The following is a 15709-nucleotide window of genomic DNA, read 5'->3' on the forward strand; positions in this document are numbered from 1 at the left end:
CCCTCCTCTGCGTGGGACGCAGAGACCCACTTCCTTCACAACACCTTTCTTACTGCTCTGCAACGGGAGGGAGTGCAGCTGAATTATGTCCACATATGTCTGATACAATAGTATCTTCAATATAGTATGAATAGTTTTTAACTTGAAGAAATGAAGAAGATAAATAAACGTAGATACATACAACCCATAAAACTACACACACACACCCTGCACAGTCTCTGGCTCCATCTAGTGTCCAACTACCTGCACTGCAGGAGGCAGAGCTACAGGTTGGTAAATCACTGACAGGGTAGCACAAGTTTACTGTCTGTCCTCAGTAGTGGAATGTAACTTAGTACATTTAATCCTGTACTCAAGTGCAGATTCAAAGTACTCGTACTTTACTTGAGTATTTCTATTTTATGCAACTTTATAGGCTCATGTCTACTCCACTACATTTCAGAGACCAATATTGCACTTTTATCTCCACTGCATTTATCTGACAGCTATAGTTACTTCTCATATTACAATTTTTATATTCTTCCTGTCTAACAAAAACCAAGTTCCTCCAAATTTAGTGATTTTTAATTTGATTTTCTTTTGTAAAGCTGTGGCATTGATTCTTTTTCTGGCCCCTCAAAGGCTGAAAAAAGTTCACATTCTCCCACCTCACAACTACTACAGATCATTAACCATACTTGAGTAAGCAACTGATAAAATTGGAATCAAGCTGAATTTTAGTGAAATAAAGAGTATGAGTATCAGCAAACTTTTGCTTCTTTATTTCCCCTACATAAATCATATTCGTTGAACTTGGTTTCAGTCTGAATTTCTTCCTGGTTATCCCCTGCATTGTCACAAGACTGAAAACAGGGCTGTTTTTTGACATCATGAAAAGCTGACTTCTTAGAGTTACATGGTTGTCACAGAACAGCGATCCTCCAAACATATGATGATTTTATCGAGTATTCTGCGTTGCTATAGAATAAACTACCCACCAGTATATGAAGTAGTTAAAATTGAGACACCCTTAAACATCTGCAGCAGTAAAATGCAACATACACAATAATACAGCAGTAATATTAGACTGGGATATTGTTTCAAACAGGTACAATGTTTGTTAGTTAGCTAAAAAGTTAACAATATGTTACAGTTTTCTAGCAAGCTAAAAAGAAAAAAAGGTATACTGTTTGCTAGATATCTAAAAAGTTAACAAAACATTATTGTTATATAGCAAGCTAAAATGTTTTTTTTAAAAAAGGTAAATGGTAGCTAAAAAGTTAACAAAACTTTCTACACGGATATCTCCAAAACTCTGCAACTCACACCGAAACAATCTGGAAGGATAAATAGCACAAAAGCAATCAACTGGTAAATATTCATTAATTTGTCATTTATTATTAAAAATGTTACTCTCCATGTTTATTGAATTGCCGCTTTGTTCTAAAAAGTGTTCTTAATTTTAAAAAGCAGTATTCTGTTACAAAGCAGTTCTAGAAAATTACTGGGAACTATAGGACCTTTAAAAAAGTGTTGCCATAAAATGTTTGAGAAAATGTCCTTACTATTATTATTGTTATTATTTGATACTATCATTTAGAGATGATCATTCTGTTAATGCAACAGTTGTTAAAATTTCATGATAGTTAAAAAGTTAACCTTGTTATCCTACTGATGATTGCTCGGCAGAGAAACTCTAATTTCTCCTTCTTTAAGAAAACTGGTTGGATGAATAAATGAAGCGATCTAGTTAAAATGTTTTTGTTTTTTTTTAATGTACACTGTTTGCCAGATTGCTAAAAAGCTGATGTCTCTGAACTGATGAAGGACATGTGTGGGGCATAAAGAGAGGCTGGTAGAAGTAAGGAACCAGGCTTATTTTTGTATATTATGGTATGTTAAGACAAGAAAGTTTTCATATTGGCACCTATTGGACAACATAAATGCAGATACCAATATAGACCATAACAGCTGTAACAGGCAAGTATCAGCCTGATATATTGTTCGATCAATATATATGTCAGGTTCTAGACCCCACCCATCCTCACATGCTGCTATAATGAAATCTGACCCTATATGAAATCCCTGAAATTAATTATCTCTATCTCTCATTAGAAAATTATTTTATGAGTCAAATGCCTTATACTGTCATTTTATTTATTTCTTTAATTAATTTCTTTAACCGTAACTTTATGATTTATCTATTTTAATATGTTTATTTAGACCTAATGTCTCTGCGTAAATACCTCTTATGTAGTATTTGTTCAGTAGAAATTACCGTACTAAAAGTATTTATAGTAGAAATAAGTATATAATTGCGTGTAAATCTGAAGTTAAAACAACAAACTTTCATTTCCCTTGACTTCACCGTAACCATGCCGCCTTCAGGCTGCTGTGGTCGGTCACAGGGTGTCACAGGGTGTGAACTTACCCTCTCCCCAACCAAATAACCACAACATACCGGCTACGGCAAGCGCAGAGGGTCTGTTTTGTTTAAAGCTTTCCGGTTTCCCACTGTCAACACTTGGCTCGAGCGCTGCTGCGGAGCAACGACGATGTCGGAGCAGGAGTCTCTGAGGTGCTCCAGTGCCAGAAACCGTGGAGGCGTACAGCGGGTGGAGGGCAAATTGCGAGCCAGTGTAGAAAAAGGGGATTACTATGAAGCACACCAGATGTACAGGACTTTATTTTTTAGGTAAGACTCCGTTTCGTGTTCGTAGGTACAGTTGTAATTGTCATTTGGCTTTGGGGCCTGCCTGTTCCAGATCATTCTACTGTCAACCTTGCTTGTATGAGTGGACGTTTATGATTGGGTGAAATTCACCGTGGACCCACCCACTCACGTTGGTCCGACTGTTTGTTTGGACAGCTGTGCTGTCTGTCTTTCAACAGTCACAAAATGGGACTGCTCACTACGGCTAGTTAGCTAGCTACGTGTTTAGCAACATAATAGCCGAAGCAAAGTTAGCTGGACTGCTAATGCAGGACAGGTATTATGCACCACTTGAAATTATACATCACATGTAAATTAACAGAATATAACGGCTAGCTGGTTTGTTAACGACTCTCATTTCCTAAACGTATGTTGAAGCTGTCTAGCTGTGGTAGCGTTCAGCTAGAAAGCCACATACTGCACCGCCGCAGTCTCGACTGACATGTTACTGCCCACTGCCTAGTATATATAGTATAGAGTGCCTAGTATAGTTAGTCTTAATTACAGCTCGATATGTTATCCACATGACCATGAGATAAATTTTCTGTATCTGAGATAAGTCTAGTCATAATCAGTGATGGTCTGGTGTTCAGTGTCTGTATCAATAAGGAGCATTCACACACTTGCTGTTTTACATGGTTACTTGCTCCAATACAGCATAACGTTAGACACTTGGATGCTGTTTGGAGCAATGAACAGATTAGTTATACTGCCAAACTGGCTGGCTGTCTGCCTTGAGCATAGTTTAAGAATGGGATTTTGTTCCCCGAATCCAATCCAGTTAAAGTCAAACCTTCCCCATATGACAGACTGAGTTTTTGCTAAGCAAAATCAAAAAACATGTTTTTCCCGTTCCCTGTTGTGTGACTTATCCATCCAGATAAGAGGTCTTCAAAGTAGGAGGTGGGCCCTCCCAGGATCAAATAACCATCATGATTACATAGACATCCAGGAATTTAGCAAAACTAAAGCAAATAAACTAAGGAGTTGTGCCTTTATTCAACCTTTGCCTGAGGGAAGGCCCACAGTACCAGACTTTGCAAACCCCAGATCTAGATAGTTTTTGGTATGAGTTGACTAGTTTTGGAGTTATTGGCCATAGAGCTGTATGCCTTTTCTCAAAAATAGGGTTGCAAATTTTGTGCATTTTTCTTAATGGATAGTTCAACACACTAACAATCACTAACTGATTAATCATTAGTAATTAGAAGGATACAACATGCATGTCTTTTTCTCAGTTTGTTTTTTTAACCATTTCATGCAGCATGGTAATTATGTGAAACCGTAATTCATGAAGCACAAACAATTAAAACAAACAGAATGATAAAACAATAAGTCTCTGGCTCAAAATGTTCGCTCTTGTCCACCTGTCATTAATGGAGCTATCGAAAAAAAAAAAGTAATTGCATATAATTGCCCAGAAGGAAACATGCATCAACAGGGGAGCACACTGTTAATGTTTACATTCCACGCTGTCACAAGCACGAGCCTCTCGCTCATGTGTAGATGCACACGTCCTTCTGTGCAGGTTGCAGGTTAATGGGTATAGTTTGGTAGAAAGAAATGAGTTCCTACATGAAACTGCTCACAACAAGGTCTGTGCATTAACATGAGTAGTCAGAATTTCTGTAAAGAGACAATGCTGTTGAGTTTTTCAAATGTATGTTTTAGGCATTTTGAGCACCACAAGAGTGCCATTACATCTCCCAAACTCAGTAACTCACACCAAAACACTACAGGTTTGTATAAGATGCAGTGGTGAGTGAGAAATGTATCATCGGTCTTAGTCATTGGCTTGCTCTTTCTCATGACTGACAGTCATGATTGAAATATTAACTCTTGAAATCCTCTCAGAACAGCTGCAGCTGGTCTGTGGTCTTCAAGAATGTTCTTATACTTCTTTTAGTACTCAGACTGATACCATGTTTTGTATTTTAAGCAAAACCTGCGTGCTTGTATCTTATCTCGCAGCCCCATACAGGACACAAGGTTGTGCCTGTCTTGATAAGGAGATAGTATTATCTCACGTGTAATGCTGACACCCCTGTCTTCCCTCCCTCAGGTACATGTCACAGGCTAAACATGCTGAGGCCAGGGAGCTGATGTACAATGGCGCCCTACTTTTCTTCAGCTATAACCAGGTACATGCTACAAGAGATTGCTGTTGTGTTGGTTTGTTTTGGTGTCATGTACTCAGTGCACACGTGTTCATGTAAACACCCCAAATTGGGAAATGATAATGTCATGCTTCAAAGTAGCTTTGTTGAGTAACTGTATTTATGGTCTACATTTGTGTAATTGCCAATAAGCTTTTCATTTACAAGTGAAACTGCACAGAAAGCTGAAGAAAACATCAAAATATTTCTGGTCAAACTGCATGCAGCTTTTGCTTTGAGAGTAGCTACACAAATGCTGCACATATGAGTGTGTTATGAAATTTCCAAACCTGCTCGAAGCATGCAAACTAAAACCTGTATTTTGTGTGCATGAAAATAAGCCCGGAGTCAATTAGATGCTAGTTTGCATTCAAAAGTCTGTTTTCATTAGTGTGTAATCACCTGAAAAGAAGGACCATTGTGTTTTCGTCTTCGCGTTAACCAAACGCTGGGTTTAGAGAGGGTCTTTTGCCTTTTTTTTTGTGATTTTTTTTTTCTTTTTGTTTTTGGCCACCATAGTTAGGAAGTGTTGCTCACTGCTGTTATTTCTTTGACTGTGAAAGCACTTTGTGACTGTTGTCTGTGAAAGGTGCAGTATAAATAAACATGGCTTGCTTGTTTGCATGATGCTGCAGAATCCTACAAACTGATCCTCTACCCATCTTCTCCTAGTCCCTAAGGTGCTAGTGTAAAGTAAGAAAAAAAATTTAAAATATTGAACTAAAAAAATTTAAATGATAGTTTGTCGTGTTTTCATCTCTAGCAAAACAGTGCAGCAGACCTGTCCATGCTGGTACTGGAGGTGTTGGAGAAATCTGAGACAAAAGTTGAAGATGAAATATTAGGTGAGTGTCAGCCATCAGTGGCCATCATCAATCTGTGACGAACTATATATTTAGTGATGAGGTGGATTGTTGCAGGATGTTTTGCACTTTTATCTGATGTCTTTTTATTGTATCGAGGAGAAAGTCACAGAATGGACTAATTGTGCAGCAGACAGTTTGATGTGTCATACCAGAGAACTCATAGGTGTATTAATGATTATTGCATGCCACTTAGGGGAAGTCCTTCTATTGCAAATGTTGGTTCACTGTTACTGTTAAGTGAGCCTTTATTATTGTTATTAAGTCCACCTGTGTTTTTCCTGCTCTGACAAATCAAAATGTCTGCTGTACAAACAGTCCATTTACCTGTATTTAAAGGTACATACAGTATCTTCCAGCAGAGTTTGTCTTTTTTTCTCAGTTCAGGACCCCTTACAAGGTAGAAAATACACAGAGGACCTCCTCAGGGGCTTATTTCATTACAATTACCTGCTTACTATGCATACAAGAGTTATAGCTTGTTGATTAGAATGAAATCTGTGAAATATTTTCTCATATATATATTTTTTTAATATATCACAGCAATTTAAAGCTACTACTAGGAGCTACTTTTTAACTGGTTATGAAACAGTTTAAATTTATTACTTATGCCTCTATATGACCAACCCTCAGTGAGACCATCAGTGAGAAGATTGGATGTTTCTGTATAGTTGTTCTTAATGCTAAATAAAAGATAATCTGGAACACCGAGCAAAGGTAAAAAAAAAAAAAAAAAAAGAAGCTGTTTATGGATAAAAACAAAATGCTTTAGAGGAAGAATGAAACCAAAAGTCTGCATTACTTACAGTATTTCCTGATCAATAATTGTCAGTAATTTAATGCAGTGAAGCATGACAGCTGGCATATCCAGATTGCACTGGGTGATGGATTGGGGTTTACGTCTAGAATATAGCCAATACGGACCCATTTTTGATTGGCCTTGATACTGACGATGTGTGTGGGACATCTGTAGTCTGAAATAACAGTTAACATAATCATTTGTAATTGCTGCAGCGTTAAATTGTCATGATGTTCAAGAGGACATTTAGGATAAGAAGGGTCAGTCTCTGATGATGATGATGTGTGTGTGTGTGTGTGTGTTGAGCAGAACACCTGGCTAAGCTGTTCAGCCTGATGGACCAGAACTCCCCAGAGCGAGTAGCGTTTGTGTCCAGAGCCTTGAAATGGTCCACAGGAGGATCCGGAAAGTTGGGTCATCCAAAACTACACCAGCTGCTGGCTGTCACCTTGTGGAAAGGTAATCAATTCATCATATTGTTCAGAATGTGTAGAGAATACCGTAATTTCTGGACTATAGAGCGCACCTGATTATAAGCCTCATCCAGTACATTTTTAAAGGAAAAACCATTTTGTACATACATAAGCCGCACCTGTCTATAAGCCGCATGTGCCCACATTGAAACATGAGATATTTACAAAGAAAGACGGTACACAGAAAGAGTTTTCAAAGTTTTAATAATATACCTTAGCTTTTCTTTCCAAACAGTGCCTGTGACGCGGCAGTAACACAGCAGCAATACGGTAGTAACACAGCACTATAAGGGCTGGTTAAAAAAACATACCGGTAAAAGTCACTGAGACGCTCCTACCTTTTCTGCTCGAGCGCCCCTGGCGGCCGTTAGAAAAAATGCATAAATTAGCCGCATCATTACATAAGCCGCAGGGTTGAAAGCGTGTGACAAAAGTCGCGGCTTATAGTCCGGAAATTACGGTAATAACATCTGCTTACCACACTTATTATGAAGAGATTGGCACATTCCAGCTTCTCTACTTCTGAACTAATTCTCCTGTCTTTATAACATAACTGGAGGCCACTGTGGGTGTGTATTGGTCTTAATGTTGTTCGATTTAAAAAAAAAAATAGAAGTAAATAGCACCCCATCCACCCTCTCCTGCCAAAATACAAGAAAATAACCTTTAAACAACCATAAGAGATACAAAGATATATAAAGCATAAAACCATAATAAATTAGACCAACAGAAAGGTGACTATATTAATAATGAAAAGAGAATTAAATTGCCACAGCAAAGATATCTCAGCCTGAAAATCTTTACAAATCTGTGAGAGGAACCAGAAACAGACGATCTAATCTTTTCTAATTAAAAAAAAACAAAAAAAAATCCAACAGCCTATAGCACATCTCGGTTCTAATGTGAATGGGTAGGCCGAATTGGGGATTTCCATTTTAAATACATCAGTTGCCTGGCCAACAGAGTTGTAAATGCTATCATGTCTTTATTAGTGGAAGAGAGATTAAGTAAAGAGGGTGGACCCCAGATAAAGCAGTAATAGCATTAGGGCTACGATTTTCACCTTGTGTCGAATATATTAATCCAATATTTACTGACAGAAGGGCAAAGCTGGAACATATGCATATAATTTGGTTGGGTTCATTGGCATCGATTTCAGGATGGAGACGCCTTCTCAGATATTTTTGCAAGCCGAGCTTTGGTGTGGTGGGCGTGGTGTATCATCTTACATTGAATGAAGTCATGTTTGGCACAGATAGAGGATCTGTGCACCCTTTGCAAAATCTTATCCCTCACATCCCCTAGAATTAACAGTATGTATTCCAGATCGGCCTCACAGACAGCTCTAATGGAATAATGAGAATCTGAACAGAGTTTATGAATAATTGAATAAATAGCTGATGTGCCCCTTTTTAATGAAGAAAGGGGCTCCAGGAAGATGTCTGGAAAATTAGGCAGGAATATTGCCTTTAATGTTGTCATTAATGTGTGCTGTCCCCGCTTGAAAGTTAATTAAAATATTTGCATTTTTCTGCATCCAGAGCAAAACTACAGTGAGTCTCGTTACCACTTCCTGCATTCGTCTGACGGGGAGGGCTGTGCACAGATGCTGGTGGAGTATTCAGCGTCACGAGGCTTCCGCAGCGAGGTCGACATGTTTGTGGCGCAGGCCGTCCTACAGTAAGTGAAGTGTTACTCTGACACTTGGACATGCCTGTATTAAATTTTGTTAGCGTCGTCAAAAACCCTCAACCTGACAGCAGTAAATGTTAGACTTGTAACCTGAAAATGAAGGCAGCCGCAGTCTGTAATGGTCAGTAAATGTAATCTGAACTTTTTATTAGATTTTAAGAGAATCTGTGCGGTGGAGAAACTGGAATTGATGCATCTTCCTCCAGCTTGTTGGCCTGCAGTCATATCTAGTTTCTGTCCGTCAGCAGCTTCTTAAAAAAGTTTTTGATCTCACTGTGCTTCTGCTCTCTCTCTCTCTTCCTTCGCCCTCTGTGTCACACTTTGTCATGTTTTCTTTCTCATCTTCTCCTTTTTCTTCATCTTCTGTCCTTTTTCTATTTCTGTCCATTCCTCCTCTGGACCTCCGCCCCCCAGGTTCCTCTGCTTAAAGAACAAAAACAGCGCTTCCGTGGTGTTCAGCACATACACAGAGAAACACCCGTCCATAGAGAAGGGCCCTCCCTTCGTCCAGCCTCTTCTAAACTTTATCTGGTTTCTGCTGCTGGCAGTGGATGGGTGAGCAAAAACCTTACATTTAACACTCAAAACCTTAGGTGTAGATTTATTGATTTAAATAAATGTGTGTTCTGTGATAATGGACCTCATGCAATTGTCTCTTATTTTCTCTCTTACTTTCTCTACATTATATTTTTGACTTGTTTGGTAACGTTTTTATAACATATTACAGTTGATGGGCTCCGTAGATGTCTTTAAATTAATTATTTTGTCTGACCAACAGTCTAAAACCCTAAACTATTGAACATAAGATAATACAAAATAGGTTATTAAACAGCAGAATTCCAGAAATAAATGGGTACTAACAAAAATAATGTTATATGTAATAAGCTAATTAAGGTACAAGTAGCATTAGCTGATTTCTTTATGTTCTCTCCTCTAATACGTAACATCAGTGACTTGTTTTTGTTAGGATAAAAATGCACAATATTTAATGCTGTTCTTCTCTTTGTTTCTTCAGGGGTAAATTAACAGTTTTCACAGTGTTATGTGAGCAATATCAACCTTCCCTGAAGAGGGACCCCATGTATAATGAGGTGAGTGTTAAAAAGTGTCATGAATTAAATGACGTTCAGTGATGTGACTGCAGCTGCAGGACACCACACGTATCATCAAGGCTCAACATAAGGGATTGCCTGCTGGCTCAGGGCAGGGCAAAAAAAGAATTAAACTCTAAACTATTTTGATTATCAATTAATTGTTTAATTAATTTTTATGTAAAAATGGCAGAAATGACTGTTTTCAGCCTCTTAAATGGGGAGATTTCCCATTTTCTTGGTTTATTATCATATTAATGTGAATATCTGATTTTAGAGTAACAATCTTTTGAAGATGTTGCAGCCTGAGATTAAATATGACAATTAACTTTTGACTTTGTTGTTATTTGATAACCGCTAACAAATACAACAATTTGCACAGGGGCAAGTTAAAATTGATTGGACAAGTGGAAACAAAACATTAACATTGAACACTGACTACATGTGTTAACTATAACTATATTCAGGTTAAGTTAATCAAAAATATGTGTCCTAATTTTTATGATGGATTACCTCAGTCCATGTCAACATTTTTTTGTAATCTGTCTTATTTACAACCATTGTCTCTCTGTCCTCTTCCATGTTCCTCAGTATCTCGACAGAATAGGACAGCTTTTCTTTGGAGTTCCACCCAAACAGTCCCCATCGTACGGTGGACTGCTAGGTGAGTTAGTCCGGACTTTGATTTTCATCTGAGCAGATGTTTAGGATTATTTACTTATATGTTTTGTATTAAGTTTGTACAATTTGTCCCGGTATGAGCTGATAAGATTCAGCTTTAAATCACTCTTCTCTCTGAGTCACACTTTTAAACCTCGGGTTTTACAGATTAGTCCTGCCATATTAAATCCATCAACATATTTTGTCTTCAGCGGTGGAATGTAACTAAGTACATCTACTACATTTAGCACAACTTGGAGCTACTTGTACTTCAGTATTTCCATTTTCTGCCACTTCCTACTTCTACTCCACTGCATTTCAGAGAGAAATATTATACTTTTCACTCCACTACATTTATCTGACAGCTTTAGTTATTGAACAAATTAAGATTTTTACACAAAACATGTGAAGAGTTCATAAAATACAATATTTTGTCACAAAATAAATTACCCAACAGTTTATACAAGTACAGCTGAAACAATTATTTGATTATTTATTTGGTTGAATAACAAAAAATTAACAAAAAGCTGTTTTGATAACGGTTTGTCATTTTTCATGCAAAATCATTTCATGGTTACAGCTTCACAGCTGTGAATATTTGCTGCTTTTTGTGTCAGTTATTTTCATAATTTCAATATATTTGTAATAATGCTGAGGTTTAGACTGTTGGTTGGACAAAGCAAACATTATGAAGGCATCACTTCAGGCGCTGGGTTATTGTAACGGCTTTTCTCATTATTTTCCAAAACATCAAACTATCCCTTCAAATGCTACATAAAATGTTTAAACACCTTTTGAAAAAAGAATTCTCTGTACAGAGCACTGTTTGCACTGAATGACGATCACTGTGTCTCATCCTGCAGGAAACCTGCTGAACAGCCTGATGGGTTCGGGCGAAGAGGATGACGCGGCCGAAGAAGCCCAGGAGGACAGCAGCCCCATAGAGCTGGACTGAGCCAGCCCCAGGACAAAGAGAACAAACGAACACACACGCACACACACACACACACACACACAAAAAAAAGAGGAAGACCACACCGGCTCCCTTCTTCACCTCCACAGCGAGGGCGGGGCGAGGCGCCGGCCCGTGTTTCCAGAGGCGTGCTGTTTCCAAATAAACCCCTTCCCCACCCATCCAGTCAAAAATCAGAGCAAGTATCAGGCCGCCAAAACATCCCTGTCAGCACTGCCGGGACTGACTGCGCCAAACTGCAAACTCTTCCTGTGTTGAATTATTGTAAGATTATATTATTTTATTTTAATCATTATTTTTTGTTAGTTTGGGACTCTTGCTCTCTGTTTAGGGTGTCAGATTTTTAAACATAACAAACTGCCCTCTCCCTGTGAAAGCTGCTCCCAACAGAGGGGAACGTTTGGAGTCTCCCAGTGGAGAGGACCCCCTCTTCATAATGCTGTTGATGACATCATTAAAAGAGGGTCTAGTCAACTCACTACAACTATCCATCTGTTTCATTTGCCTGACAGCCACACGGAGCTCCATCAGTGTCGCTGTTTGCTGACATTTTATAACAACGTTCAACAACTTTCTCCGTTAAAAGTTTCTTCTTTCAGTAGTAAACTAAATTGCACGTGTAGTGAAAGCCACCTTTCAGTTTCTCATCTCTTTCGTCCATTAGCAAAGTGGACAAAAAGACAACAGAGCTCTCATAAGGACATGTTACACCTCGAATATCAACCAAACAAACCCCTTCTCCTCAGTGTCTCCTCCACGGATCATAGCGGTGGCCGTTATTTCCATTCAAGTGAATTTCTGCAAACATCCAGCTGTCTGTAAAACAAATAGCTCCATTGTAGAGGCCTCACTCTTTACTGTGCACTTGCTGAACTGCTGCTGAGTTCGTTTGCATCTTCAAGAGGAATTCTGGAAAAAAAAAAAAATCCAATCCAATTTTTTTTGTTACAGTTGCCAAGTCATAAAGAATGTCTGGCAATTAGGCATTTGAAGCACTTGGGAGTTTTTGTTCTGCTGGTCGTTGACTCTGTCTACATGTTGCTGTAAAAAATAAAAAGTCAAAGCTGGGGTTACCCTCCAAGTCTGTAAAGTGATCTTTATTAGAGGAGGAGGAGTGAATCGTATTTCATGTTACATAATGCTGCTTTTACTTTTTGTTTCCATTAAATAATTCCTCTCGGAGGTGGATCGGTAGTCCAACATCAGTTGAGCGAGTGCACAATCCAACGATAGCTCCTGTTCATCAGTGTTAATCCATCGACCCTCAGAGAACACACTCAGTCTGCTCGTTCCTCTGGACAGCTTCCTTTTCCCACGTCAGTCGATGCTCAGCGTCTTTTTGTCCTCGCAGCGACATTTGATCAGTCCAGCTCCTGTCTGTCTGCTGTCTGACTGTGCTCCAGATCATCTTATCAGGGGTCTAATCCCCCCCCCCCCCCCCCCCAAGTCAAATTTTATTTAATGCTAGGAAGCTCAGAAAGTCCAGAGGTCTTCTGATGTAGAGTGATGCTTATTTGCTACTATTTAATTATCTGTATGAAACACCAAAATGGCCAATTCTAAATACAAAATTATGAAATAAATCATTGCATGAATGAGTAAAATATATAAGTGAACCAATACATAGCTGATCTCATTTTTGGGGATTTAAGTCCCCAGCATTCAGAAATGAGTACTGCAGTCCAGTTAGTGAGTTGGAGCCACAGATGGTAAATTAAACGGGTTGAAACCCTATTTCGATGTAAAGCTAAGCCTGTTATCCTGAAAACAAAAGCCCACTCCTCTGAAAATACACACTCATTTCTTACAACCCATAAACAGACACTTACTCGGCAAACATTCAGCATTAATTTGAACTTTAATCAACTTTAACAGACAAACAAAAACGCAAGTTAGGGACTTGATTAGAAATTTCAAAGGAAGACACTATACTGTAGGCCAGTATTTCAACTCAGCGTGTAATCTCTGATGACATATCACAGTCATTTTATGATTTATTACAGTAAATGTCTTACATATTTCTCCTTTAATTGATTAAAGATGAATTCCCCCCAAATGGATGAAATATTTCCATGAAAATGAGTTAATTTAATAACTTAATAGAGATTATTGGTTCCTTAAAAGAGTTTACTCATTTATTTACATGATTATTTGTTTCATAAAATGCTTGTTTAACGCTGGCCATTATGGGAGCGGCTGGCTGGATGTCGTAGTGCTACAGAGGGACAGATAGAATAGTGTTGTCAGTGTTCAGCTCTGCTGTGGTCACATCTATCTAATGCTGGTGTTGAACATAACTGAGAAGAGAGACCAGTGATGTGGCAGACAGAGTTAACAGTGCATGAGAGACTGAAAAAAAGGAAAACCTAACAGAAAACAAATATTTAAATGACTCAGCTTTAACAGTATTGTGTTTCATTGTTCCGAAAAGTTTCATTTTATTTATCTGTGGTGAGCGGCTCGTTTTAGGAGAGGTTGACCGTCTGAAGAGAAATCCACACAAGATTGACTTTTAGGTTCCTCAACAGTTCACATTATTCAAAGAGATCAACTAGTCAAACCAGCTCCAGTAGCCATATCACACAAGTTTTATTACTCATAGCGTCAACCGTCACGACTTCATTTAGTTCGACGTGTCGGGAGATCGTTATTTTGTTCACCTTACAGTCAGTTTTGTTAGAATTTTCCTTTTAATTATCTGGCTGTGGGAAAAAAAAGGTGTGTGACCAAATGCCTGTCTGTGTCAGAGAACATCATTACAGCTGTTTGCTTTTGTTTTTGATAATTGTTTTCCTTTCAGAACTAAAGGGGAGTGTTTGCCTTTTCGATGATTCACTAATTGAGTAAATAAACTACAACTGAGAAGAGTTTGAGAATGTCTTGAAACAAAATGTTGTCCTGTCCAGTTTGTACTGCATCACGGAGTGTGTTTAACTGGTGCATGGGGTACTGGGAAAGAAAACCAGAATCTAGGATTTAAAAAAAAAATCCATATCCAGGTAAATAAGATACTTAAAGGTACACTATGTTAAAAAAAAAAAGTCTTAAAACAATACAAAATTAAAGCTACTACAAGGTGTAGTTCTACTGCAGCTCTTGTCCTTAGAGTGTCCCAGAATAAAATATTGAAAATAGAATTATCAACAGAATATGAAGAAATAACATTTTTGATGTTTTGTTAACAGCATCTATGCACTGTGTTTCAGAGATGTCTGATGATGTTAGCTTGCTAACCAGCTAGCTTTGGCCCGTCCTGTTTCATAATACTACTTCGTACATCAACAGGTGATAGTGAGTCACTGTTGCATCCAATCTGCCCTCAGTCCAACAACATGGAGGTGTTTTTCTGCCAGGTTTTGTCTTAGGGCAGGGAAGTTTATTGGTATTCTATCAACACTGTGATGACACTTGATATCGTCTTAGATAGGTTGGCGCCCACAACTCTCCTGTTCCTGCCTGAACCCACTAAGTCTTCGTCGTCCCTGAGTCACAGTCCTGGTCGGAGCCGCTGTAAATCACCTCAGCACCGTGTGTCCTCTTGTCAAACTGGCCTCCGTCAGTCTCAGAGTCTGTCGGTCCCCGTTCGGCTTTGTTCCCTGGGAGGCCGTTCACCCAGCTCTGGTTCTGGTGCTCATCCTAGTGTCAGCATTCTGTTGCTGGGCCTGTGGCAGCAGTGTAAACACCACCGGCACTGGACTTAGCTGTTTGGCTAACTGAGCCTATTTGTATGGAATTTGAATTCAACAGTTGGCCAATTCTTACATTTGCACCTTTAATAAACAAACAAAAAGACTCATACTCATGATTGCTATTTAAATACAAAGCTGGATTCATGTTTATTTCTACAAATACATGAAGAGGACAACATGGTCAAACACCATTATTAAACCAATATTACATTACAGATTGTATTCATGACGTTAGATTAAGATGCAATACAGAGAACAGTTGAGAAAAATCAGTTGTATGGTAGTTTTTTTACTTTAAGGTGCAGAGAAACACTGCTGGTAACGAGCTACGTTGCTTATTTGTCCTCTTTTGTATTAGTTGCCCACCTGTAGCCAGACAGGAGCAGAAAACATGCAGAGAAATGTCATTTTTTAATCATTCATTGAAGGGGTTTGTAGTGTACTTTATTCAATGTACCCCCACATGTTGACACTGAACAGGAGCACTGATAGACTTGGAGGTTTCATTGTCCTCTGATAGTTTAATTGGGCTTGAAAAAAAGGCAAAAAAGAAGGACTTTTGGCACAAGAACAGCTTTCTGTAACTTCAATCAAATACATTGGTCCAAACTGATTGTGTCC

The 15709-nt window shown here is 38.6% G+C and overlaps 1 protein-coding gene across 1 annotated transcript; it reads left to right on the forward strand.

The window, feature by feature from the left end:
* Positions 1-2486: 2486 nt before the first annotated feature.
* get4 (guided entry of tail-anchored proteins factor 4) lies at positions 2487-11433 on the forward strand. The gene is made up of 9 exons (XM_084740193.1): positions 2487-2674; positions 4755-4833; positions 5612-5693; positions 6820-6969; positions 8525-8663; positions 9090-9230; positions 9691-9766; positions 10358-10430; positions 11290-11433. The coding sequence occupies exons 1-9, from the start codon at positions 2535-2537 to the stop codon at positions 11379-11381; spliced, it is 972 nt and encodes a 323-aa protein (XP_084596319.1). The 5' UTR covers positions 2487-2534; the 3' UTR covers positions 11382-11433.
* Positions 11434-15709: the final 4276 nt, after the last annotated feature.

The sequence above is a fragment of the Lutjanus erythropterus genome, chromosome 17 (assembly GCF_056507025.1).
Source record: "Lutjanus erythropterus isolate fLutEry1 chromosome 17, fLutEry1.hap2, whole genome shotgun sequence".
NCBI classification, from domain to species: domain Eukaryota; kingdom Metazoa; phylum Chordata; class Actinopteri; order Lutjaniformes; family Lutjanidae; genus Lutjanus; species Lutjanus erythropterus.

Bases quoted from the DNA above. Each gene is read 5' to 3' on its own strand.
- get4 (XM_084740193.1), top strand. From the start codon at position 2,535: ATGTCGGAGCAGGAGTCTCTGAGGTGCTCCAGTGCCAGAAACCGTGGA. The intron at 2,675-4,754 runs GTAAGACTCCGT...TCCCTCCCTCAG, and splicing joins TACAGGACTTTATTTTTTAG to GTACATGTCACAGGCTAAAC. The intron at 8,664-9,089 runs GTAAGTGAAGTG...TCCGCCCCCCAG, and splicing joins GTGGCGCAGGCCGTCCTACA to GTTCCTCTGCTTAAAGAACA.